This window comes from Pseudorasbora parva, chromosome 6 (genome assembly GCF_024679245.1).
Source record: "Pseudorasbora parva isolate DD20220531a chromosome 6, ASM2467924v1, whole genome shotgun sequence".
Classification (NCBI taxonomy): domain Eukaryota; kingdom Metazoa; phylum Chordata; class Actinopteri; order Cypriniformes; family Gobionidae; genus Pseudorasbora; species Pseudorasbora parva.
The window spans coordinates 12756122-12782352 of record NC_090177.1 but is presented as its reverse complement, the minus strand read 5'-3'; the positions used below and the strand labels follow the sequence as shown (position 1 = coordinate 12782352).

The following is a 26231-nucleotide window of genomic DNA, read 5'->3' as shown; positions in this document are numbered from 1 at the left end:
CCAAAAGGCTCTATGTAATGTGTCTAGACATTTCTTTTTTGATTGTCAAATTTTATTTATTTTTTCATTACAGTAATAAGGAACAATGCTTAATTTTCATGAAATGGTCAGTGCACAAAATGCTTCATTTTAGCAAAATGGATTTTATATATGTTCGGTTTTTGATATCGAGGTGAAATTTTTATTGTATTTTACAACTGAATTCTCATTTGGGACAATTTCAAGGTCGTTAATTCTGGAGAAGTTGCATTTTATTTTTATTGTACTACACTTATTATTATTTATTTATTTTTTATAATTTTTTAGGGTAATTTTGTAATAATTAAGCCAATTTTGCCCAAAATGCTGTTATGTGTCTCTAGACATTTCCTCTTAAATACATATAAAGGTAGTTTAATCAGCAAATATGTAAAAGCATTATAGTGTAAACCATATTTCATTATTTTAATTATCTTATTATTACATGTTTTTTTTTGCGTTACAGTAATGAGGAAAACTACGTTGTCATGAATTGGCCAGTGCAAAAAATATATTTTATATATATATTCTAATTTTTATTTGGGGGTGAAATGTGAGCTACACTCATTGTACATTTTTATTGTACTTTACAACTAAAGTCTTATTTTGGGACAATTTCACAAGTTGCTTTTTGTTTTTAATTTTGCTACACTGATTTGCTATTTAAATATTTTCTTAAATACAGAAATTATGAAGCTTTCTCATCTACTACAGTAATTGTGATGAAGATGCAAAATTGAATGCAAACATTTCCATTAAGACGGATATAATTTCTTGTTTATTTCCTTTGGTTGTGGCGTGAAATATGGCATAGATTCACTCACCCACTTACCCAATACTTCACTACTGTAAGGAAAGAAGGCCTGCCGGTATCTGCTGTGGGAGGGATCAGCATCCAGTGTGTGAATGTTGTGTGCTGTGATGGGGAGAATGACTTTTTGGAGGAGTTGGGAGGAGTAGATTGATGAAGTCATAAAGCTTCCAATCTGCTTGCGGTAAGCCAGATCCTGAGCACTGTGTAGGGATTTCTAGCTTGTTTTCTGCCTATTCTCTGGATGTTGTCTGCTGAGGTTTAGAGTAGGACTAGTGCTTGGCTGGGGTCAGTTAGGGCGTCCTGGTTGGATCATGGTACGTTTTGGACGTCTGTCCTCGTGGCACAGTTGGGATCTGCTCCACATGGATCCTGACAGTCCATCACCAACAACATGTCAGGTAAAGCAATGCTGCACCATTTATGAAACTCATTGACCAGGGTTTTTGAAAAAAAGTTGCCAACCACTGCTGTAATTTTCACAAAAGTTTCATGGCCCCCAAAATATTTAGTTGTATGAATACCTGAATTTTCAATATATCAGAAGATTTGAAACTAAAATCTGCTTTATGCTATCTTCATGCATTGATTTTATTTTCATGTATTATCAACACTTGAAAGTATGTTTCATAAAAAAGTAACATTTTGAGCAAAAAGCTGAGAAAATTCTCTCCAATTAGAAGGAAAATAACTTGTTTTACGTTGCAGTACACATTTTGCAATATTGATTGGGTTCCATGAGATAAGCTATACTGAAGCTATATACTTTTGAGTAAAAAGCTGAGAAAATTGTGTTTTTTTCAATGAATGAATCGGATTCAGAATGATAATCAAAACACAGATGAGTAGTCCTAAAGTAGTTCCCAGTCCTAAAGCTCGTCCTGGGTCAACATTTCATTCAGTAACATTAGGCAGTTTTGATTTAAATGCTGTTTAATGTTGATGATCATGTTATTTTACATATGCATATGATTACATATGCCGTCGCTTGTTTCTGCTTCTTTTTTCCTGTGTTTTCGATCAGGAGATTCAGTACTCTTTCAGATGATGCGTACCCCTACCTTATAACAGTGAAAAAAACGGAAATCCGGAAATTTACAGCAATGGAGCGTTAGAGCTTTCTAAGAAAGGATAAAAATGTAAATAAGTAGCTGGGAAAGAATTAACACATTAAGAGTTAGCGGAGTAAGAGGGGTAACTCAAGAGTAACTTGCCGCATTGCTTATTTTTCCCTATCACGTATTTTAGAAACTTCATAAATAAGGAATCAGGCGAAAGTGTAAACACTTATAATTCATCCTGTGAAAACCGTTTTGAAATTGGAGATTGTATTGCCAAGGAAACAGTACTTTAAAAGCTTTAAGCAGGCTCCTCCCCCTAGTGAGCGGTGTCAAGTTTTAAATGTTACTAAATTTACTGCAATGTTTTATAAAATCTTGACAAAACCTGTATCATTGGAAAGGCCTGTGACTCACGGTTTGCAACCATTTTGTAATAGAAGTGATACTGCATTCATTTGTCACAGGATAATGCATTAAACATTTTCAGTGGAGTGTTAGTCTCACCCGGTGGCTATATTTGTTATTGCTTCCCTAAAGAAAACTTCAAATTTAGGACACAACTTGGTTAGCTTTGATTTTCTAGTTATTTAAGAGCAAAGAATTTTGTACAGTATTTTTTTTAAAGTTTTTTTCCGTCCATAATCTGCTGGGTGTCCTTAAAAAGACACCAGACTGAGTTCTGTATTTCAAAGCATTCATGAATTACAACCATTTAAGTCTGGATTGTGCATTATTACATCAGTGCTCAAAAAGGGAGGTCACGGTTTACAGTTTTTAAACTTGATGCATGGTGTTACCAGAAGCCACCTTTGGAGTGTTTATGTTTCAGTGAATGGTTCGTCGGTGATTAAACTCCTGTATAGTACCATTTCAACTGTTCACCACTGTATTTCTCATTGAGCAAATGTTTGCATTGCGTTGGAAGATGCTACGTGTCCATGTGTAATGGAAGCTGAATGTGCACGTAATGGAAAGCATCATTAGCATCATTCCGCTACCTGACGACACAAGTTTGGGCCCTTGTGCTAGACAGACCCTGTTATCTGGTCAGACGATAAGGCCGTATCGTGCTTTGGATCACTGATTAATCGACTGTCCTTAAGCTTCAATGGCTCTTTGTTCTGCCTCTGCTTTGACTAATTGAAGTGGGTGACATTGTGGGTGTTGTTGACCCTGAGACTAGTCCTGTGTTGACACTCAAGGTAAAGTTAGTAGATGACCTGCTCAGAATGCTGTTTGTCCAACACGTTGATGGGTGTTTTTGTGATTGCTGGTCACTTAAGCTGTTCTTCCAATTCTTTTTGTTTTTTTTATCATTATTCAACGCCTGATCAAAAGCTGCTCTTATCTTCGCTGGTTTATTGTGTTCTTGAGATGAACTATGTTGTATGGGGAAGTTTAAGGTAAAAAGGCAGCAAATGCATCAGTTTCGTCTGTTGTTGTCAGGAATCGGGGTCACATACAGGAAGACATGAGAGTTTAGGAGTATGTTGTCGTGGTAAGCAGTTAAAATTTAACTAGGTGGACAAGGATTGATTTTAGTTCTGGAAATGTAACCAGTAGGAAAATATCAACATAAACACCTCAGCTGACTGCTGAACACTTAACATGACGTTGGACTTATTAAAGTTTATTAATATAGCACTAAGATGGTGTAGGAAATGAATATTCATTTATTTATTCTTTATTTTTTACATTTTAAAAATATTTTTATATTCAGTTTTACAGCATTATTTACAAATAACATAGTAGTTGATATATAAACGCATCCACAGAGGAAAATTTATATGAATTTATCATTTTGATTTACTATTCTTAGTTTTTTTACTATAAACATATTGTGTGCTTAAATGTTGAAGATTACTTTGAAGTCTACCAGATTTTAAAATTGAAATCAAAATGAATCTCATTTACTTTACTACACTTTCCTGGAAAAAAAAAAACAAGAAAAAAAAACTGGCCTACATTTTGCCTCTCTAAATATCTCTCTACGTCACATTACTAAACTGAATGGATTGCAAACACGGAGGAGTATCATCCACCCGGTCATTTTCTTAAAGATCATGAACCTGTTTATTTACTGTGATAGTAATGCTCATACATCATAAGGATGGCCATGGCATATTTATATTCATAATAACGATTCTAGACTTGTTGCAGCACGTACTATAGTCTGGGATTCCCCTTGGTTTCATTTCCCTGTTAAGGCAAGGGAAAAAAATGGATGCTGGGAAATCACTCAAGGGACAGGAATACCATGCTACTCACACTTTCAATTTATCATAAATCCTGAGGATCATCAAAACCTCTTTTTAATGATAATAGACTAATTTGTTAAAAGAGTGAACTCCTGCAACAGTTTTGTTACCTAAAACCTGTTTGTTGCTAACTGTAAAAGACTTAGCTACATTTTTCTTAAATGTCCAAAGTGTTTTAAAGGGATAGTTCACCCAAAAAGGAAAATTAGCCCATGATTTACTCACCCTCAAGTCATCCTAGATGTATATGACATTCTACTTTAAGATGAATACAATCAGTGATATATTAAAAATGTCCTGGCTTTTCCAACCTTTATAATGGTAGTGAAATCCACACCGCTCAGGGGGTTAATAAAAGCCTTCTGAAGTGAATTGACGGGTTTGTGTAAGAATAATATCCATGTTTAACACATTATAAAGTAAAATAGCTTACCACGGACCGCCTTCCCGATTCAATTTACGGAAAAAGAGTAACCATAACGTAGGACACTTTCTTCGCAAGTTGAATACAGAAGGCGGTCCGCCGGTAGCTAGATATTTTACTTCATAACATGTTAAATTTGGATGTTTTTCTCAACACAAACCCATCGATTCACTTCAGAAAGCCTTTATCAAACTGCCGGAGCTGTGTGGATATCTTTTCTAATGGATGGATGCACTTTTTTGGAGGGAACCATCCCCTTTTTTTTTGTTTGTTGACTTTTTCTTTTCTTTTTTGACTTTTAAATCCAACATGTTACCAAACATATGGTTGCCGTTTTTTGAGACACCAGGATGTGTTCCTTGGACCCTGCTTCTCCCCTCCCTCTTTACATGTGACCCTCTGTCTTTAAGCAGCCACACCTCTCTTTCCTGCCCCACACAATGGGACAGGATCCTCCTAGTTGCTATGACGGTTGGGCTGCCCTATCCAGTAATGCAGGCAGACAGGCTCAGTTGGAAAGCGTTACCTCTCATTGCAGGTTGAGCAGTACTGGGACATTAGAAAGGACCTAGTAGAGAGCCCTGATGCACGTCATATTTTTTAGAAGGAAATCGAAGGGCGCTGAATTAAAATTAGTGATCTGTCCTTTAACACGCTTCATCTCGGCTCATCCAGGAGTTGCAAGACTTGTGTACCCGTTGGCTTTTTTGTGAGTTTGAAGAGAGGAGGCTTTGAGTGATCATAGCAGCTGGCTCTAGCATGGGTCAGGCTCTGTGAACAGTCCGGCTGAGAGATTACCATGGTCTACCTCTCATTTGACATGCCGCTTGCTTCCATGGTGAGTAGCTCAGACACTCTGGGAACCCTGTTCCGCTTCATAAATTCGCTGGTCTTTCCGTCCCTCCACAGAGAGTGAGAATCGCCGGGAACAGCTGATCCTAAAGTGGGTTGAACGAATTGCATTTTTTTAGCTTTTGGATAAATTATTTGGTTTATTGGTACGGTGTGAGGTGTATCAAGGTTGTAGTTTGAAAGGTGTAAAAGTTGTGCAAAGTATTGATTTACCGATCCATATAAATTACAGATGTGTGGCTTTCAACAGAAGGGTTTCTTTTGATGTGGCGTTTATCCGTTTGAGTACTTTCTTTATTGATTGTACATTTTTCATATATAAACCCATTATGAGCCAAACGGGCAGTGTGTATAAATGCGTTTTTTGTTTTATTGCAGTAACTTTTAGTGTTCTCTCAGTGTTGGTAGTGTGAGCCATAACCAGCGATCAGACGTCCGTTGTCTGTCCTCCCCAAAGTGGGGACATTTCCTGACATCTGCGTCCTCATCCTTTCACCCCAGAATCCTCAGAAATCCCCTCATCAAAGCTCAACGTCTGCCTGTCTCTTTGCATCGGTTCTAAACTTAGCAAGTGTAGCCAATCCTTCATTCTTTTGCAGGGATGTTCCTGCCTTGCCAACAGTACATTTCACAGAGAGAGTACTTGAAGGAATCTTTTGCTGGTGTTGTAGTACATGGATTGGTAATGAATTTAGTTTAGTTTGTAAAGGTCAGTAATGGTTTGATTTGGTCTATTCAAAGACCTTTTCGGTCATATTCAGCATGTATACATCATGTAAACGTGTTCTCGTGATTGCCAAAACCCGATAAGCTCTCTATTAAGTTTGCAAGTATTTATTGGAATTCTGAGTGACTTCATTCAGACTGGCATTTTTTTAATCATCATCACAGAACCTGTAGGCATAGGGATACATCCACAACCTGATTGGTCGGCTTGTATGACGTATTGCCTATTTTAAAGACGGAACTTGCAGAACATCCGAAACGTTGATAAATACACTCGCTGTATGTGCGTAGCTACATGTGATGGTATTGTGACCAGCTGAGAACGCGTAAAGAGCTTATAAAATGTGTGAAGGAGTCAGAACACCCGGAGGAATCCCTCCGTCACACACAAACGAAGATCTGCTGCGAGGAGATGCGGTTCTGAAGCCTGTACCGAACTGTGATGGGCAACATCACGACTCTGACGAGAAAAAACAGGTATGCGTGAGCATTCGGCCCTTTTTAGGGTCTCGTCTTCCTGTTTTTGGTTCGTTTCCATGTGTTTGGTCCTTGTTGCATTCATATTTCATTCAAACCTCACCAGATTTCGTTCGGAAGCATCTTCTCAGCGGTCTTGATCCGCTTTTTTGTTGTGCGCCAGGTTTCAGATGGCAGCGTTCACACTTGTTCAAATGAGTTGCTCGGTGGTACTTGATGCATGCAGGTATTCGAGTCAAGCAAAACATTACAACAAAATTTGGAGAGAGGAAAATCTTTACTAATTTAATTTTAAATTGTAAAATTATTTTAGAAATTACTTTTTAACTGTATTTGTGATCACTTATCATTAAAACATCATACAGTACTTAATCTTGCAGTACTTACAAAGTACTCCAAACTTTCGAATGGTAATGTGTGTGTGTGTGTGTGTGTGTGTATAAACCACCTGCACAAGTGTTCAAGTTCAGTACATCTTTTAATGCGACAGGAATCAGCTTCCTAAAAAGGTATCAGCTTTTTAGGGAATTCCATTGTTTGGTCTTCAGACTTTTCCGGTGTTTTTTTGTGCATTCCCCAAAAATGTCGTAGTCCTCTGTGGAATTTGCAGGAGTTGTTAGTAGGTAACGGCACTCAGGGCTGTGGAATTCCCTGCGCCCTGGAGAAGGGTCAACAAGCCCGTCTGCCTCCCGCTCGGCGAGATTACTACTTCCTCAGATACTAAACAGCTGTTTGTTTGTTCGTTTAACACGCTGAAGCTCATAAGATGGAGTGCGTCTAAACAGAAAGATGTTGCAAGCCTCTCTAGCAGAACAATTGCTTATGAAACAATGGCAGTCTTGATCGCTCGGAGCAGGGTTGCTGACCTCCTTGGTTTTGGGATGATGTAATGATGAGGAAATAGAAAGATCTTTATTGTTTGGAAAATCAGTACGAGTCACATTGCATTATTGTTTATGTCATCACTTGGGAGGAACCATACATTTTCCATGTGTCCAACTAGGGTGGAGTAATGTACAAAAACAGTAATATTAAATATAATGGTAAATTTGACCGGTTTACCAAAGCTCATCATAGGGAACTAATTCTAGTTAACATCTTTTTTTCCTCATTTCTTTTGCCCCCTGAATTTTATTTTCCCTTAAATATGTATTCCATTGGTGTGTGTGTGTGTGTGTGTGTATATGTGTGTGTGTATATATATATATATATATGTGTGTGTGTGTGTGTATATATATATATGTATGTATATGTTTGTGTATATGTATATATGTATATGTTTGTGTATATATGTGTGTGTATACATATGTGTATGTATTTATGTATGTGTTTATGTATGTATGTGTATGTATTAGGGAATGAATAGCTTAAAAAAAATAACAATGGGGAAAAAATCTTAAGATAACGTAGGAAAAAAACATTAAGCACAGTTGTGGACTTTTTTTTGTAAATGAGATTTTATTGAACGATTACATATTTGAGACATCCGTAATTGTAATCACGATTACAAATTTGATTAATTGTGCAGCCCTTGTATGCATGTATGTATGTATGTATACTCATTTTTTTTTAAATATATTATGTACATATTTAAGATAATTATAGTAAAGTTTAATATAGTTGAAATAGTTTAAAATGTGAAAAATATTAACAGAAAATATCCATATTTGCTATAATTAATTGATATAAATGTATTTATGCATTTAAGATGTCATTAATGTAAACTATTATTTAATTATTAATTTATACATGTAAAACATTTTATTTTGAATATATTCTAATTCAATTTTAATTTAAATATAGTTTATATTTATATATTTAAATGTAATTTAAACATTGCAAATTATATGAAGTGATTGTGAAATAATAATAATAATAATAAATATGAAACTTTCTACACTAATTCTAGGTCAGGTTTTAAGAAAATAGTAATTGCAGATGTGTGCCCAACATTATTTACACCCCCCCGCCCCCTTTGTGGTTGTGGTTTGATATCGTCAGATGAATGCCTCCACTCCGCCTGTCTCTCTCGATCCGTTTGTAAATCTCTCACACCCCCTCATTCTGTATAGCACTGTTACTGATAACTCTCTCTCTCTCTCTCTCTCTCTCTCTCTCTCTCTCTCTCTCTCTCTCTCTCTCTCTCTCTCTCTCTCTCTCTCTCTCTCTCTCTCTCTCTCTCTCTCTCTCTCTCTCTCTCTCTCTCTCTCTCTCTCTCTCTCTCTCTCTCTCTCTCTCTCTCTCTCTCTCTCGTATCTCTTTGTCTATTGTCCTTGGCATACTAGTTGATATACTTCTCACAAACCTTTATCTTTCTGCATTTGTAAACAGTCGACCCACCTGGATCTGACAATCTTCCATCTCTTCCTCTTCACAGGTCCAGGCGCGTCGGCGGAAGAACATAACGGAGTTTCTGGGCGATGCCAACATCCCGTGCCCGGACACCCTGGCTCCAGGAGGTTCACTGACCGGCGTAGCCGCTGGACCCGACAACTGGAAGAACCGCGCCACCAGTCGGATCAGCGTGTTCTTCGGTGCCGCAGCTGGAAAGGTAAACTCTCCCACCTTATCTTCACCATCTTGAAAACATCAGGAAGTCTAGCAGGACGTGATGGTGCAACTTTGCGTGGTGTGATTTTCCCATAAAAAAAAAAGATCTCATGTAAAGATGAAAGTTAGCAGCAAATCATTTCTGAAGGATCAAGTGATACTTAAAGGGTTATTTTTGTCATTAATGTCGTTCCTCACCCGTAAGACCTTCAGAACACAGTTTAAGATATTTTAGATTTAGTCCGAGAGCGTATGCAAGTGTATGCACACTATACTGTCCATGTCCAGAAAGGGAATAAAAACATCATCACAGTAGTCCATGTGTGATATCAGTTAGTTCATTAGAATCTCTTGAAGCATCAAAAATACATTTTGTTCTACGACTAAACTACGACTTTATTCAGCATTGTCTTCTCTTCCGTGTTTGTTTTCAATCCTCAAATAAAGATTCAAACGGTCATGAATCAGCGTATTGAGTCATGATTCGGATCGTGTGTCAAACTGCTGAAATCACGTGACATTGGCGATCCGAATCATGAATCGATACACTGATTCATAACCGTTTGAATCTTTATTTGAGGATTGAACACAAATGCGGAAGAGAAGACAATGCTGAATAAAGTCGTAGTTTTTGTTATTTTTGGACCAAAATGTATTTTTGATCCTTCAAGAGATTCTAATGAACTAACTGATGTCACATATGGACTACTCTGGTAATGTTTTTATTCCCTTTCTGGACATGGACAGTATAGAGTGCATACAATTTCATGAAGGAACAGAAAAGCTTTAGGATTTATATGGGTTTATTTATATTTTAAATATAAAATATCTTAAACTGTGTTCTGACGGGTGTGGAACGACATTAGGGTGAGTCATTAATGACATAAATTTCATTTTTGGGTGAACTAACCCTTTAAGACTGGAATAAAATCCTGCTTTTCACAGGAATAAATGATAAATCATATAAAGATGAGCTAAAGAAACCAAAACTAAGCGGCTGATGAAATATTATTCGGTGATTCCACTTCTTATATGTATAGTTTTATAGTTTGACTGTTTCCTTTAGCATTTTAATAACGACAAAATCACAAAACCAATGAGAATGAGCCCCCCCCCCCCCCCCCCCCACACACACACATAAGCTTTGTCCTGCATTTAAACCGGATGCGTGACTGAGCTGTCACTCACCTGTCATTTTCACACTTCCATCCTTTCACAATCAGCCATGAAACCCCCAAAGAAGACAGACAAGGAGCTGTTCTTGTGTCCCACTGGGACTCTTTTCCACAAAAGAAGGGTTAACCAGGGCCAAACATCCATCTCCAGTGACCACTACAGCCAGCCTATAGTCCATCTGTGTCTGGCCTCTATTGTTTGGAAGCACTCAATGCTAAATACTCGTTGTCATAAGTACACTGGCCATCCCGTTATAGGACAATAGCCCCAGTGGCACACGGGCCTCGAGAGAGCGTCACTGACATGAATGGATGGGCTTTAATTATGAGGGTAAAGAGGAGTGGGCCTTTAGTGAAAGGGGTGTCTGTAAGGTGTCGTAAACCCTGCCGGGGGTGTTTTGTTTGAATAGAAGGCAGCGCCTCGGCTGTCTGGCGGTTGTTGGTGGTCTGATGATGTGAATCGTGTTGGGATTTTGCTATATGTTAGGGCCTCTTTATAGTTGCTTTGTTTATTTAAAATGATTCTATTAAAAAAAAAATATTATGGAAATGATTGTGGTAATGGGATAGCTAGATACCATGGATTCCATCCATCCATCCATCCATCCATCCATCCGATTTCAATTTTCTTTATTTCCTTCTAAGGACGTGGACCGTGCGGAGCTGCTTCAAACCAAGTTGCAGGCGTACACACAGTTCGGTCTGCCCAAGGTTCCTCCTCAGCTCGCCTTCCACCTCGATTCCTGGGAGGAGGAAGAGGAGGAGCCAAACTTGACTCTTGAGGACAGCTGGAAGCAACTGCTGGATGACCCTGAGGTAGACACACTGCAACTGATCTTCTGTCATGGGACGGTTCAAAACCATCCCCATCTATCGATCATATGAGCTAACACATGTACACATAAGCAATTCCGATTATTGTTTGCAGTAGCCTCAAGTTTTCTCATAAACCAACAGCGTTTTGCATCTCAGAACCACTGATATATGGTGATATCTGATTTTTAGCATTGCACATTTATTCGTTTTTTCCGCCTGTGTTCAGAGTTTAAGTTTACGGCAGTTTCAACAGCAAGAGGCAATATGGGAACTGATCCAAACCGAGGCTACCTACATCAAGAAACTCAGGGTCATTACTGATGTAAGTAGCCATTTTTCTTCATCCCCCTCCCTTTTTCAATTAAATACTTACCATTAAGGTGGCATTTATTATCTTTTTAAATAAATGTTTTTAAACTTTTTTATAGTCATATATAATATTGACCAGTATTACCTTTCATAATCAACTAAATCCAAATGAATTAAATCAATAATCATAATCAAACGTCATATTTTGGAAGCTAAATGCATTGGAAATGTTGTTTTAAAAATGTCTTGTGTTGTCTGTGCAGCTGTTCCTGTGCGGCCTGCTAAATCTACAGGACAACAGTCTCCTGACCGAGGTAGAGCCTGTGCGACTATTCAGCAACCTCTATGACATTGTACATCTGCACTCAACGCTGTGGGTTCAAGTCATGTTTCCGGCGCTGGAGAAAGCACGAAACACACGGAGCTTGATCGACCCCACGGACCTGCAGCAGGGGTTTAGTACGGTCAGTTTTTATTTAAATCAAATCTTTACTACTTTGTGCAACAGAGGACAAAGGCTGTTTTCATGTAGTCCAATAGTTAAAAGTGTCTTGTCTTTGTGGATAGTTTGCATCCAGGTTCCAGCCGTATATCCGGTACTGCATGGAGGAGGAGAGCTGTATGGAATACATGCGCTCAATGCTGAGAGACAACGAACTCTTCAAGATCTACATCACGGTGAGGAGTTTGTGACCAAACTTAAGTCAATATATCCATCCATCCATCCATCCATCCGCCCATCCATCCGCCCATCCATCCATCCAGCCATCCATCCGCCCATCCACCCATCCACCCATCCATCCGCCCATCCATCCGCCCATCCATCCATCCATCCATCTTTTTCAAAACCATCTGTCCATTCATCCAGCTATCTATCTATCTCAGAACCATCCACCCACCCATCCATCCTCTCACCCATCCATCCATCCATCCATCCATCCATCCATCCATCCATCCATCCATCCATCCATCCATCCAATCTTTCTATCTTTCTCAAAACCATCTGTCCATTCATCCAGCTATCTATCTCAGAACCATCCACCCTCTCACCCATCCATCCATCCATCCATCCATCCATCCATCCATCCATCCATCCATGATATATTCCATTTCTGTAGCTTTTTTTACAAAATAGATAATATATAACATATGTAATATAATGTAATTTATGTATTTATAAGGTTTAGCTTTTTTTTATTCTAACATTGGGAATCACTTAACGTTAATATTACATTTCTTTAATATTGTAAACACTTTTTAGAACATAGTTTGATCCAAAGCAGGTTTACAGAGAATATCATTATTATTACTTTAATAACTATATGTTTTATCATACAATGGAATATATTTTAGTTTATTATATTCAATTATATTTTTAAAAAAATGATACTACATTGAATGGTAGTTATTCATCTTATATAGATACGAACTCTTTAAGATCTACATCATGATGAGGAGTAAAATGTACAATAATGCAAGCAAAGTGTAAACAATATACAACTATATATATATATTTTTATATTCATGTAAATGAATACGATCTAAATTTAGCTTGTAATCATTGAATTTCTTATCTCCACAGTGGGCAGAAACGAATAAACAGTGTAACCGTCTGAAGCTGATGGACATGCTAGCCAAACCGCACCAGAGACTCACCAAATACCCTCTGCTCCTGAAGACCATCCTGAAAAAAACTGAAGACCAAATCTCCAGAGACGCGCTCAACAGCATGGTTCGACACTTTTGAACATTCACGAAAATAAATAAATTTAAAAATATAACATAATATATATATATGTATATCTATCTTTAAGTTTTTCTGGTGTATTCATATGGATGCTTGTCAATGTGTTCAGGTGGTGTGTGTGGAGAGCTTCATTAACAGTGTGGACTCTCAGATGAGACAGCGTCAGGAGCAACAGAAACTGGCCGCCATTTCGGCTCGAGTGGAGTCGTACGAGGCCGTGGAGGGAGCCAGCGAGGAGGTGGAGAAGGTAAGAACTGTAGAAATAATAGCCTCCGTAATAAAAAAAAAAAAAAGATAAATCATGCCAGTGCAAAATTTTGAACTTCATAGAAATGCATTTTGTTGTTATAATATCGTGTTGGACGTGGTTTTCAAGCCGGACATTTGTTTTTGGTTTGAACAGGCTGTGATTTGTGTGGCAGACAGTTTTATTCATGATTTTTTAACCCTCCCATGTCTACAGGCTCTAAAGGAGTTCAGCCGAATTGACCTGATGGCACCGATGATTGGCACGGCATCAGAAGAGACCAGGCAACTGCACCTGGAGGGGGCGCTCCGCATGAAAGAGGGCAAAGACAGCAGGGTTAGTTCAGATTAAATCAACATGAATCCCTCACAAAAATTCACATGCATTTAAAGAATCTAGGGAATATTTGGAAACATTTACAATGTAAAAAAACAGCCCTGTTAATAGTGCCTGTGTTCATGTTTTTAATATATCTATCTATATTGTATAGGTGGATGTTTACTGCTTCCTTTTCACTGATCTGCTGCTGATCACTAAACCAGCAAAGCGTTTAGAGAAGGTGAAAGTGATCCGACAGCCTCTCCTCCTGCACAATGTGGTGTGCCGAGAGCTCAAAGACACAGGTGAGCAGACCCAGCCCAGTTTAATAGCGCTCTACATTTACGTTTCAGACGACAAATGAGCAGAAACAAGCAGCATGGGATCTCAAGAGACCTTACTCTGAAGCATAGTAATCTTTTAATATGGCAATGAGATCAATCTCTCCCATGTTTTGTCCCAATCAGACATCATCATTAACAGCATCATATCAAAACATTTTGTATTAAACATCACTTTAATATAACTTTTTAAATTATTAATAATGCATTTTACATGAAGAAAAACATTTCTTGATGAATTGTTATGTGTAAAGGTATTTAATAATGATCTGATTGCACTGCATGTTTCTTGTCCTAGGCTCATTTGTCCTCATCTACCTCAATGAGTTCAAGAGCGCTGTGGCTGCCTACTCTTTCCAGGCCAACAGCGCTGCCCAGGGGCGAAGCTGGACTGATGCAATTTGCAATGTCCAGGTAAAATCTTACTCGAGCTTTAGCACTAATGAACTCTGTTTGACATGTCTGATATTCCAAACCACTTGAAGTGTTCTCTCAGTCCTAGCTAGATAAGATTGCTGATTTAGCTCTTTTGTGCATGCATTTTAGAATCAAGTGCAGCGTCTGCGGTCAGAGGAAGCTCGCAGACAGAAGGCCTGCCTGAAGAAAAGACTAGAGGAAAATCAGGAGGAAGACGAGGACAGCTGTAACTCCACAACCAGTTCACCTCACCTCAGACTCAAAGATCAGATCAATAGGTATTTTATTTCACTTTTGTTGAATTTTTATTTTTTATTAAATATTAAATTGAATTTATTTTTAAGTTTTAATAAATACTTACTTTTTATAGTAAATATTTTACTATAAAAACTTACTAGTTAATATTTTAATAAATCATATTTTTACATACAATTATTTATAATTTAAGTTTTAAATTTACATTTTATATATTTTAAAATGTGTTTTATTACATTTTTAACAATGTATTAATATTTTACAATATATTATATTGCATTAAATTAATATTATACATTTATATACATTTATATAATTATATTTAAGAATTTATATTTAAATAAATAATATTTAAGAATTTATATTTAAGAATTAATATAAGAATTTATAGAACTTTAAGAATTTATATTTAAATAAATAATATTTTTACATTTAAGTATTTATAATTTAAGTAATACATTTTATTATTTTATTAATTTCTTCATTTTATTTATTTATCATTTATTATTATTTTAATACATTTTCATTTTATTATAAATGTATTTTATTACATGTAATTTGAATAAATACATTTTTATTTTAATATTTTATTAATATTTTAAAAAATATTTCATACTTTAAATTAATATTTAATTATATATTTATATTCATTAATATATTAATTAATTAAATTAATTTAAACATTTTATTAATTTAATTATTTTTTATTTTAGCATTAAGTTTATTTAAACATCATTTTATTTTAATACAATTGTTTATCCATATTTTAATCAATATTTAATATTTATATTTTAATATTTAAAATGATATTAAAATGTAATATGAAAGTGAAATATTAAATATTTATTAAAATATGAATGAACAATTTTATTAAAATAAAATTGTTTAAATAAAGTAAATGCTAAAATAAAAACGAATTAAATTAAAATTCAATACAATTAATTAAAATAATTAAATAATAAAATGTTTAAATTAATGTAATAAATAAATACATACATACCTCTTATTAGTGTATATAAATATATAATTTTAAATATTAATGTAACGCATAACAATATTTATAAAAATATTAATAAAATAAAATATTAAAATAAAATAATGTATTTATTCAAATAAAATTTAATAAAATGCATTTATAATATAAAAACCTACATGTATTACTTAAATTATAAATACTTAAATGTATATGTTTATTTAAATATAAATTCTTAATTATTATTATTACTAAAAAGGTAATTATTATTTGATATAATTATATAAATTTATATAAATGTATTATATTAATATAAATTTAAATATATTAAATTGCATTACATTAGGCCTGTTGGGCAATGTTTTACGATAAGTTAACTCACATTATTGTTTCTCTGTTTTAGCCAATCAGATGGCTCCACAGAAACCTTATCAGTGATTGATATGGATGAGTCTGGATCATCTTTGGATCCCTCTACTCTTCAGTCTGACTTAAGTGTGCATTCAGACCATGACGCTGGCCTGTCCTCCCTCTCAGCGCAGCCCCAGCACCAGCACCAGCATCTGGACAGTCAGGAGGGCTCAGACCTGGACCCACAGTACCGGTCGATGTCCATGGACAGCGCCTACGGGACGCTCTCACCAGAGTCCGTAGTGGAATCACAGAGTCGAGTGGCCCCGGTAGAGGAAGACGACTCCGAGGAGGACAAGGCGGGTAACGAAGGAAATGTGGAAGAGGAAGACGATGAGGAAGATAAAAGTTCATTTGGATCTCAGAACTCAGTGGCTCTGTCTCTAAAGCCCAGGCGCCGACCACACGTCCAATGTCGCCTGCCGTTTTTGGAGAAACTTGCCGGAAAATCCCGTTCAGAGGATAACCTGCTGTCCACAGTTCACCATTGTAACAGTAACCAGGGCATTGCCAGGGCAGCCACAGATTGCACAGGAAGTCGGCTCACATGGGAGCAGAGGGTTAAATATTTAGAAGCGCCGCTCAGCTGGAGTCTGACGGAGCTCAACCCCACTGAATCAGACGAGTGTCACCCGACAGATTCGGAGACGGACGAAAGCCACAGACTCACATGCAGTATGCCCTCAGGCATGCTTTTGGACACATTTAGACGTGCCAAAATTGCACACGAGTCTAGTTGCAACCAGATTCCCTGCAGTGCATCAGAGGGGGAGCTGTCGACCCCTAGTGGCATGGACAGAATGGGCCACAGCGAGAGACCCCAGCAGCACAAAAAACTCACACTGGCCCAACTCTACAAGATACGCACCACACTGGTGCTCAACTCAACGCTCACAGCCTCGTAAGTGTCACGTTTGTGTATTTTGATTATCTTTTTTTATTTTCGCTCTCGAGCTTTGGCCGATTTAACAGATAATGTGCAGAAATTAAAAACCATCTAATGCAAAATAAGGTATATTCGATTTCTGTAGCTCTCTTTACAAAATAGATTGTTCCAAAGCAGGTTTACAGAGAATAGAAAAGATAACAAAATGGTTCATGTAATTAATTTTTGTTAATTTTTATTTATTTGCATCTATTTTATTAAATAATTGAAGTTTATTTAATTTTTTAACTGAACTACATAAAATTTGACATTTTTATTTTATCATAACATCATGTTATGTATGATATATAGTTTGTTCAATTTGTGTATGTCTATATATATATATATATATATATATATATATATATATATATATATATATATATATATATATATATATATATATATATATATATATATATATATATCCAAAGCAGTTTTGCAAAAACTTAATTTACTTAATATTTAAAAATGTAATATTTGAATTTATTGAATATTATTAGTGCTGTCAAATCGATTAATCGAATGTTACTGAAAAGTTTGTAAGTGTGTGTGTGTGCAGTACCCCCGCTGGCCGTCTTGATGCCCTAAACATCATGTTATGATGCCCGCGGGTGTCGCGTTCACGTATTTGTTGAGAGAAAATTCTCGTGGTGCCCCCCTCAGCACTTGGCGCCCTATGAGCAGTGTACACGGATGCACTGTGTATTCCGACACCTTTCTGTCAGAACCAGCATTAACTTCACATGGTTTAATAACTATTTGAGCTACAGTAGCTCGTCTGTTTGACCACACGGGCCAGCCTTCACTCACCACGTGTATCAGTGAGCCTTGGCCGCCCATGAGCCTATTGTCGGTTCTGTGCTCCGACCAGGATTTTTGGAGCCGATCATCGATCGCCAATCACAGGAAGCAGTATCTTCCGATCACCGATACCGATCTATTTGGCCACTGCAGACCAGCAACACCCCACAAGAGCTGCAGTTTTAGAGATGTCTAGACGTCACAATTTGGCGTGTTATTTATATTTATATATATATATATATATATATATATATATATATATATATATATATATATATATATATATATAAAAACATAAACATAAACACACACATATGTATATACATACACACACACATATTTACAAACTTGTATGTTGGATGTGATTAATTGATTTGACCGCACTAAATATAATATAATATATAAAAAAGACTACAATAGTTGGTAGTTATTAATCTTGGATAGTAATTGTCCATGAAAAGAAAAAGAGAAAATACAAAGGTAAAAAATACAATAAATAGATATATTTTGGTGTCAGGATGATTTCTTTATTTATTAGTAAGTTAAAAGTCTGTAGTGGTTATTTTGACATTTGAGAAGATTCATCCACTAATTTTACTCCAATTTAATAAAATAAAAATAAAAAAACAAGCTTTTTTTACAGCACACTTTCTGTCGTCAGAGGGGAATGTTGGTCTTGGTCTAACATCTGAACATTTTGTGTTGTGAAAAACTAATCTTTTGACACTTGTCGTCTTCTTTCTCCCCAGAGAAGTGTAGCATCTTTCTGGCCCAGATGTTTTGGGACGACATTGTGAGACTGAATTCGGGACACAAATGCACTCAACCCAATGAGCTCTCCAGCTGCCCCCTCCGCTCTCTCTTCCAGTCGGATTGACTCGTCATCGTGTAGCTTTCCTGTCGTTTCTCTGCGGGAGGGGAGGAGCGCAGACTCATTAACTCTTTGCACTTTGTAAAACTACAACTAACTTCAAAAGAGGGTCAGCAGGGCCGTACGGTTATCAGAACGAGAACTCGAAGAGGAAATTATCAAAGGAAAAAAGTGTGACAGTGGGGCGTTTGAGGTTAGGACGGGTCGTGGTTGGTAAGAGGAAGTAGAAATGAGAATACGAGAAGAAAACGGATTCCTTCACTGCCTGTTTTCTTTCTAAGAATGTTTCTGTAAAAAGGAACCTTTAAAAATATTTTGACAGAGGATGCAGGTGATTGACGTTAACTGCACTACTGGATGTGACTGTGTGTGTGTCTGAGTTGAATAAATGAGAGAGTGTGTGTGAACCCACATGTGTATGTGTGTATGACTGAATGAGCTGTAGATCTTGACCTAAACCAAATCACTGTTTGACTTCAGATAACTTGAGTAGCCACTAAAGGCAAGTTACACATTACTTTAGGACCAGTGTTATGTTCATTTAACAGGATGGAGTGAATATTTCCGTCACGCAACTGCTTTATACGATTAAATCTTTAGGTTGGCGCGGCGTATTTAAGTTATACATGTGCATCTTGAACCCCTTACTGTATATTGTGTTGTGTGGGTCAAGTTAATGCATAAATAATATCTAAAATGTTTCAACAGATGTTTAATTAAAGTAAACGGACTGAACCAAAAAATCTGTATTTTGGTTTATAACGTTTAAGGATTCAGAGATCGTCACTTGACCCTAGAGGAGCACTTATGACAGATCATCTGAAACTGAATAGGGTGTGTAGTTTTCAAATGTTAACATATGTGTTGATGATTTATTGTTTTCCAAGCTTATGATTTCACTGCTGTTACCCGAAAGGTTAAACTGAAACTGCCTGGTGCTTTACTTAAACCAAGTCCTTCTGAACTCCCTTTCTGAACAAAAAAAAAACACCCTGCCCAAAGTAAATATAGTGTATTATATGTTTACTTATTAGGCTTTTTGTGTTTGTCATATTTATTGAGCTTGCTTTGTTTTATATATAAAACGTGGTCTATAATAGCATACTTTCACTTCACGGTTGTATTTTTTTTCCCGTCTTAATATGTTCATTGTCATTTGTTAATTTTGAAATCTGCTAAGAACCAAAATAATGTTGTTTTCCCATGTGAGGGAGTATGTGTTCCTTAAATGTCTTTCCAAAATAAAAGACATCTTTCAGTATTTGCTGAGTTTGATGTGAATTATTAGACACTGATTTTACCTAATATTTCAATGAAAAGCATTGAAAGTGCAGTAAGTTCTAGGTAGTAGAAATTATATAAAATAAACGTTAAAATGAATAGTGGTTTTGACAAATGTGTTTTAACAAGTATGAAGATATTGTTGTCAGTGTTGTCAGACACTGTTTTGAGGGCTTGAAAAAGCTTGTATAAAGTTGTACACCAGTGCTGTGTGTCATCAGGATATTAGATTATGAAAACTATATTTTTCAGACAACGTGTAAATCCACACTATGACCACTAGAGAGAACTACCGAGTCATTTCAGGATTTCAAGGATTTCAAGCACTGCAGTGAACACGCGGCTGTGGATAAATAAAGGTATTGCTACTTTAGGTTTCAAGGAAACGTTATAGTTTTCACAGCATATTTAGTATTTGAGGTGTTTTAATTACTTGATAAACTTCAATAGTTTTAAAAGAAAGGATATTAATCGTCTCAGTAGGGTACTTCTTATCAGGTTTTTCCAGCAGCAGGACAATCAAATATTGTAATCTAAAATATCTATGATATGCAGCTGACAGTTACTTGCAGTGATCTAAATCCATAATTACAACTAAACTTGAGCATTGACTTGTAGACAAACTTTCAGTAGGCAGGTATAAACGGTAAAACTACAAGCAGCGTTTATAATTTCCACAATACATTAAAATAATAAGGGGGGAAATACAAGTTTTCAATATAGAGCAGCATAACGGGATGTTTTGTACAGCTAAAAATACCTTGGAGGGAATGACAGCGGAAGTTAGACATTCAATTTCCAAAATGGCCGCGCCCGCTCTCAAGCAGATTGTTAAAATTGACACTTACCCTATGTCGTTCCAAACCCCATTACATTCATCTTTCAAACACAAATTTTTGATCATTTTGATGAAATCTGAATGCATGCTGTCCGTCCATTAACAGCTAAAGTTACGCAAATTTACTTCAAAAAGTTCAGATATGAATTAGTGTTTTAATCCGAATTTTATTAAAGAATCACTTTATATGATTGAACAGATTGAATTAGGCTTGTATTCACATTTCAGCATAAATATAAGCTCAGCCCAAAATGCTTGACGCGCAACGTTGAGTTTTAAGATCGTATAACGAATCCATTAGAATTGAGTGGTTTAGTCCAATAAAAATCAAAACCGCTCAATTTATATGTATTTGTTTTACATTAAAAGTAGTTATTTGTAGATGGTCAATGGAGGGACAGAAAGCTCAGAATCAGATTTCATCTCAGATTTAATAAAGGATTTTAATAAAGTCTTTGAAACGGGTTTGAAACGACATGAGGCTGAGGAAATTACAGAATTTTCATTTTGGGGTGAACTATCCTTTAAAAAATCAAGATGCGGAAAAGCCACGTCAATCAAACACAGGACTACTTTGATTAATCATGTATTTTGATTTCTGCACCCAGCAAACATCAACCATTATGAATGCGTTTTATATAAAAATAAACACTATGGGATGCTCTTCTGTGTATTTACATTTTTCTATTTACTCTTAAACTGTTTCATGAGGTGAATGTTTTTTATCAGTCAGTTTTTTTTGTGGCATCTTTTTCAGATCTTTCTGAGCTTGAAACTGGGTTGTTCTAAACTCTGTGCTCGGCAGCGGTTGGCATTCTGGGATGTGTGCGGGCCAAGGTGTATTTACAGGTGATTATATCAGCTAATCGGTGGATTACAGCATGTTGACTCCACACAAGACCCTAATCCTCATGAAAAAGGCAACGTTCCGGCCCGTGGGATTTTCTCTTTTAATCCCATCCTAGATTTGCCGGATCCAACCCTCCCCCCGATTCCCACATCTGGCCTTCTGGGGCTTATCAATGTAATCCTCCATTTTAGAAGTAGTTTATTATGCATCATCGCTGATACACTGGACTTTAATTATAAAAATGCAGCTTTTCCCTGCAACACAAAAGTAATTACAACCTGAGTCGATTAGCTGCTCTGTTTGTGTTTGTGCGAGTATGTGCATCCTCATTGTACAGTATATCTCCTGATCCCCTGTCTAATATATGTATTGACAGGTAGATAAATATTCCATTTTTTTTTTAAAGAAATTAATACTTTATTCAGCAAGCAGGCATTAAAGTGATCAAAAGTGACACACATAAATGCAGTTCTTTTGAACTTTCTATTCATCAAAGAATCCTAACAAATCTGTGTATCATGGTGGAAAACCGTGTATTGCATTTTCACAAAAATATTAAGCTTCTCAATGTTTTCAGCATTGATAATAATAATAAGATTTTTTTCTTAAGGACCAAATAACAAATTTAATTTGGATATTTCAGCTAAGGTATTGTATTTTAGATCTGTCACCAAGTCCAACACAAGCGATCATGAACTCCTGCTTCTCCTTGTGACAGATGTCATAAAGCATCCTGTAAAAATTGTCTGATTAACACAAAAGGGCACTTTGGCAAATCCAGATTACGAGAGCACTTTCCTTTATTAAACGCTGCCAATCCCAGCACTCTCTGCAGCTCTGGGATTAAAATCAGGTAGACACCATTGTCTGTCTAAACAATCCCCTCTGTAAGCCTCGCTGACTGTGTTTCTCCGCTCATGTGACGGTGTGTGAGTGTGAACACTGTTCTCTGAGTTCTCTTTAATCAACATCATCCTCTTTAGAGGCCTAGGTGATTGGATTTGGGCTGTGTTTGAATGAGGGAGTAAAATGGAAATGAGAACCGAGGCATGTTTACTAGGTTTTCCGCTGTGCGAAAAGGCCCCGCGACAAGCGCAGGCCATATGGAGTGTCTCACCATGAGAACAGCTGCCTCCCATCAGCCCGTTCATGTCGCACGGCACCATTATACGCCCATTGACCTTTGTATTGTCACAAAAGCTGCCAAGCAACATCTGGCATCATTAGGCACAGTGGTTTTTATCAGGTTAACATGGAATATTGCATACTGATCCAAGGAGAGGACACGGACAATCTGATTTGAGGTTTGATCTCTCCATCTGTGAGATGGAGAAACAGTGTCCTGAAAGTGACTCCTGAGGGGGTTTTAGTGCATTCTTAGAGTGATTTTGGGTGGTTGCTAGGGCGTTGTTATGATGCCAAACTAAGTAAATGAAGCCTATCCCCAAGTCCGGTCATTGTAAATGAATATGGAATATTTCAACTTTTTATCATCCACCACTATTGTCATAATTATTTTTAATAAATAAATTAAAAAATATAAATAATAAAAAGTGCCACAAAAAATATCATCACATAATTAATTTGCTCTGAATTACTTTTATATTCTTATTATTAATCTTATTACTTTTTATTACTTTATTATCATAATTATTTGTTACCACATACAAACAAACAAACAATAAATAAAAATAATAAAAAGCACAGCAAATTATTATAATAAGGTTTGCATAATTTATATGATAGAAGGAACCAGCCCTTGGTTTTCTGGTGTTTTTTCCCTGAATATTATTGTTGTTATTATTATTATTTATTATTATTATAATAAATGTATTAGTGGTAATTATTATTATTAGTTGTAGTAGTGTTATAGAAGATAATTTATATTAATAATTAATTTTATTGTTTAATTGTCATATTTATCATTCCCATAAATAATTAAATTGACAAATGTAAACGATATAGAGCATCACAAACAATGAATAGGATTAGCATAATTCATATGCTAGAAGGAACCAGGTCAGAATTTTCTGACCCACACAAAGTTTCATTTAATGTGAACGTTTTTATTATTTATATTTGTGGTGCGTTTTATTATTTTTACTATTTTTGAAGTAATTTATTACAAATAATTATGACAATAATGGTGGACGATAAAAAGTTGAAATATTCCATATTCATTTACAATGACCGGACTTGGGGATGGGCTTGATCTACTTGGTCGGCAGCATAACAACGCCCTAGCAACCACCCAAAACACTCTAAGAATGTACTAAAACCCCCTCAAGAGTCACTTTCAGGACATCTCACAGGTGGAGAGATATCAAACCTCAAATCAGATTCTTCATGTCCTCTCCTTGGAGGACGAACCAGTCCTTAGCTTTCTTTTCCCCCCTAAATGATCATTATTATTGTTAAGTATAATTTCAAAAAGTATTTTAATTAATTATTATTAACTGATTCTTTTACAAACAATTAATAATAAGGTTCACACAATCCCAATGCTAGAAGGAACCAGGCCAGAGTTTCTGGTGTTTTTTGTTTTTCTGAATTACTTCTGCTTGGCTTAATGTTTAAGCTGTTTTTCTGTTCTCATTCTGTCCCATTAGACATAACATATGTCTGCGAGCTCATAATCATTACTTAGGTGTTTTAAAAAATGAAAGTGACCATACGGCACAGTTTATGAAAACAACTTTACAGAGATTACTGTTATTGTATCAGCCTTAAGGAGCTTATTGTCATTCCAGTATTGTATTTTTGAGGGGGTTAATGCATGAAAATGAAATGACAAGCATATTACTTAATTAAATGGAAATCCATTTGGAAGTGCCAGACGCCACCGGCGAGTTATGATGTAAACGAGTTGCATTTACTACCATCTCTGAAATTAATCTGGTGGTTCTGACATACCTTTGGATTACCAGATGTCAAATCCATAAAGCCACGGTAAAAGATAGCATGACACATTAAATAAAATGTGTATTCCTCGCTATACAAGGAAGAGCAGGTGTCTGATTGTATAGGTAATGGTTTTTGAATATGGTCCTTTAAATAAATGATATGTCACCAGTTGCTTTTGATTATCAACGGTCACTCAATCCACAGATAGATAAGTGCGACTGTATAATGACAGTAAGGATGGAGTGTGTGACTGGCCGCTGTCAGCTGAATGAGTGTCCAGTGGAGAATGTTGCCCTCCCGAAATGTCCAGTCATTTCCAGGCGTTAAACATTAACAGACAAGCTCACCTTGGAAATGCACCAGCTGAATTAGCTGGAAGTCCTAGAGTTCATTGTACACTTACTGGAAAGCATTGTTATTGCGTTATTAATGGGATAGTTCCCCTGAAAATTTGAACTCTGCCATTTATTACTCACCATCATGTCATTCCAAACCAGCACTTTCAGTCATCTTCGTAACACAACTGAAGATTTTTATGATCCATTGACAGCTACACAACTACCACTTTGCTTCAAAACAGGTCATAAGAAGATCAAAACAAATACAATATGAATTGAGCGGTTTTGTCCAAATTTTCTGAAGAGACTCGTTAACAATCCTCATTGGTACTTGCTGAAGCTCAAACGTGCTGCGTAACACGAGAATGAACCTCATTGGTTCTTATAAAAGCTCAAATGTGCTGCGTAACACGAAAATTAATTTTCATTTACCACAACTGATGTGTGTTGATGAACATGTAAATAAAAGCCTAAATTAAATCTGTTCATTATATAAGGTGATCAAGTCAATTCATCGTCCACTCAATTCATATTAATTATATTTTACTATACCGGTATATACAATTTTGTGTTCAGTCTCCAGGTGGCAGATCTGTTATTATGAGATGCAAATTAAAGGGACAGTTCACCCCAAAAAATACAATTTGCTCATGATTTAATCACCCTCAAGCCAAAGATATATATGATATTCTTCTTTCAGACAAATGCAATAAGAGTTATATTTAAAAAATGCCCTGGCTCTTCCAAGCTTTTGAATGGCATTGATAGGAGCCCAAAATGTGAAGCCCAAAAAGTGCATCCATCCATTATAAAAGTAAGAAAAATATCCACATTTTAACGCGTTAAAAAAAAAAGTTAAATATCTTGCTTCCGCCATAACTGACAAACTTTATATTTTACTTTTAAAGTTTTCAATATGAATATTTTTCTAACACAAGTATCACTTCACTTCAGATGGCCTTTATTTACTCCCCAGAGCCGTATGGAATTCAAATTTTTGGCTCCCATTCTATGCCATTATAAAGCCGGGACATTTTTAAATATAACTGATTGTATTCGTTTGAAAGAACAATGTCATACATCTAGGATGACTTGAGGGTGAGTTAATTTTCATTTTTGAGTGAACTATCCCTTTAAGCCGTTTATCCTTCATTAATTCTTTCGTCTTCACTCAGAGCACAAAGAGTTAACTGTGGAGGAGGTTCTGTCTGCAGATTTTGGGTGGAGTGAACTT

General features: G+C 36.1%; 1 protein-coding gene across 4 annotated transcripts in view; it reads left to right on the top strand.

Annotated features, from left to right (window-relative positions):
• plekhg5b (pleckstrin homology domain containing, family G (with RhoGef domain) member 5b) overlaps positions 1-20047 on the top strand; it is a 95807-nt gene extending 75760 nt beyond the window's left edge. For all 4 annotated transcript variants that reach the window (XM_067445651.1, XM_067445652.1, XM_067445654.1 and 1 more), the window contains 13 exons: positions 9005-9178; positions 10998-11168; positions 11395-11490; positions 11741-11941; positions 12045-12155; positions 13060-13209; positions 13334-13471; positions 13688-13807; positions 13962-14094; positions 14429-14544; positions 14677-14825; positions 16179-17087; positions 18665-20047. In XM_067445651.1, the coding sequence (XP_067301752.1) occupies positions 9005-9178; positions 10998-11168; positions 11395-11490; positions 11741-11941; positions 12045-12155; positions 13060-13209; positions 13334-13471; positions 13688-13807; positions 13962-14094; positions 14429-14544; positions 14677-14825; positions 16179-17087; positions 18665-18674 (2478 nt within the window). In that variant the 3' untranslated portion in view covers positions 18675-20047. The remainder of the gene's footprint in view (positions 1-9004; positions 9179-10997; positions 11169-11394; positions 11491-11740; positions 11942-12044; positions 12156-13059; positions 13210-13333; positions 13472-13687; positions 13808-13961; positions 14095-14428; positions 14545-14676; positions 14826-16178; positions 17088-18664) is intronic.
• The last annotated feature ends 6184 nt before the right edge of the window (positions 20048-26231 follow it).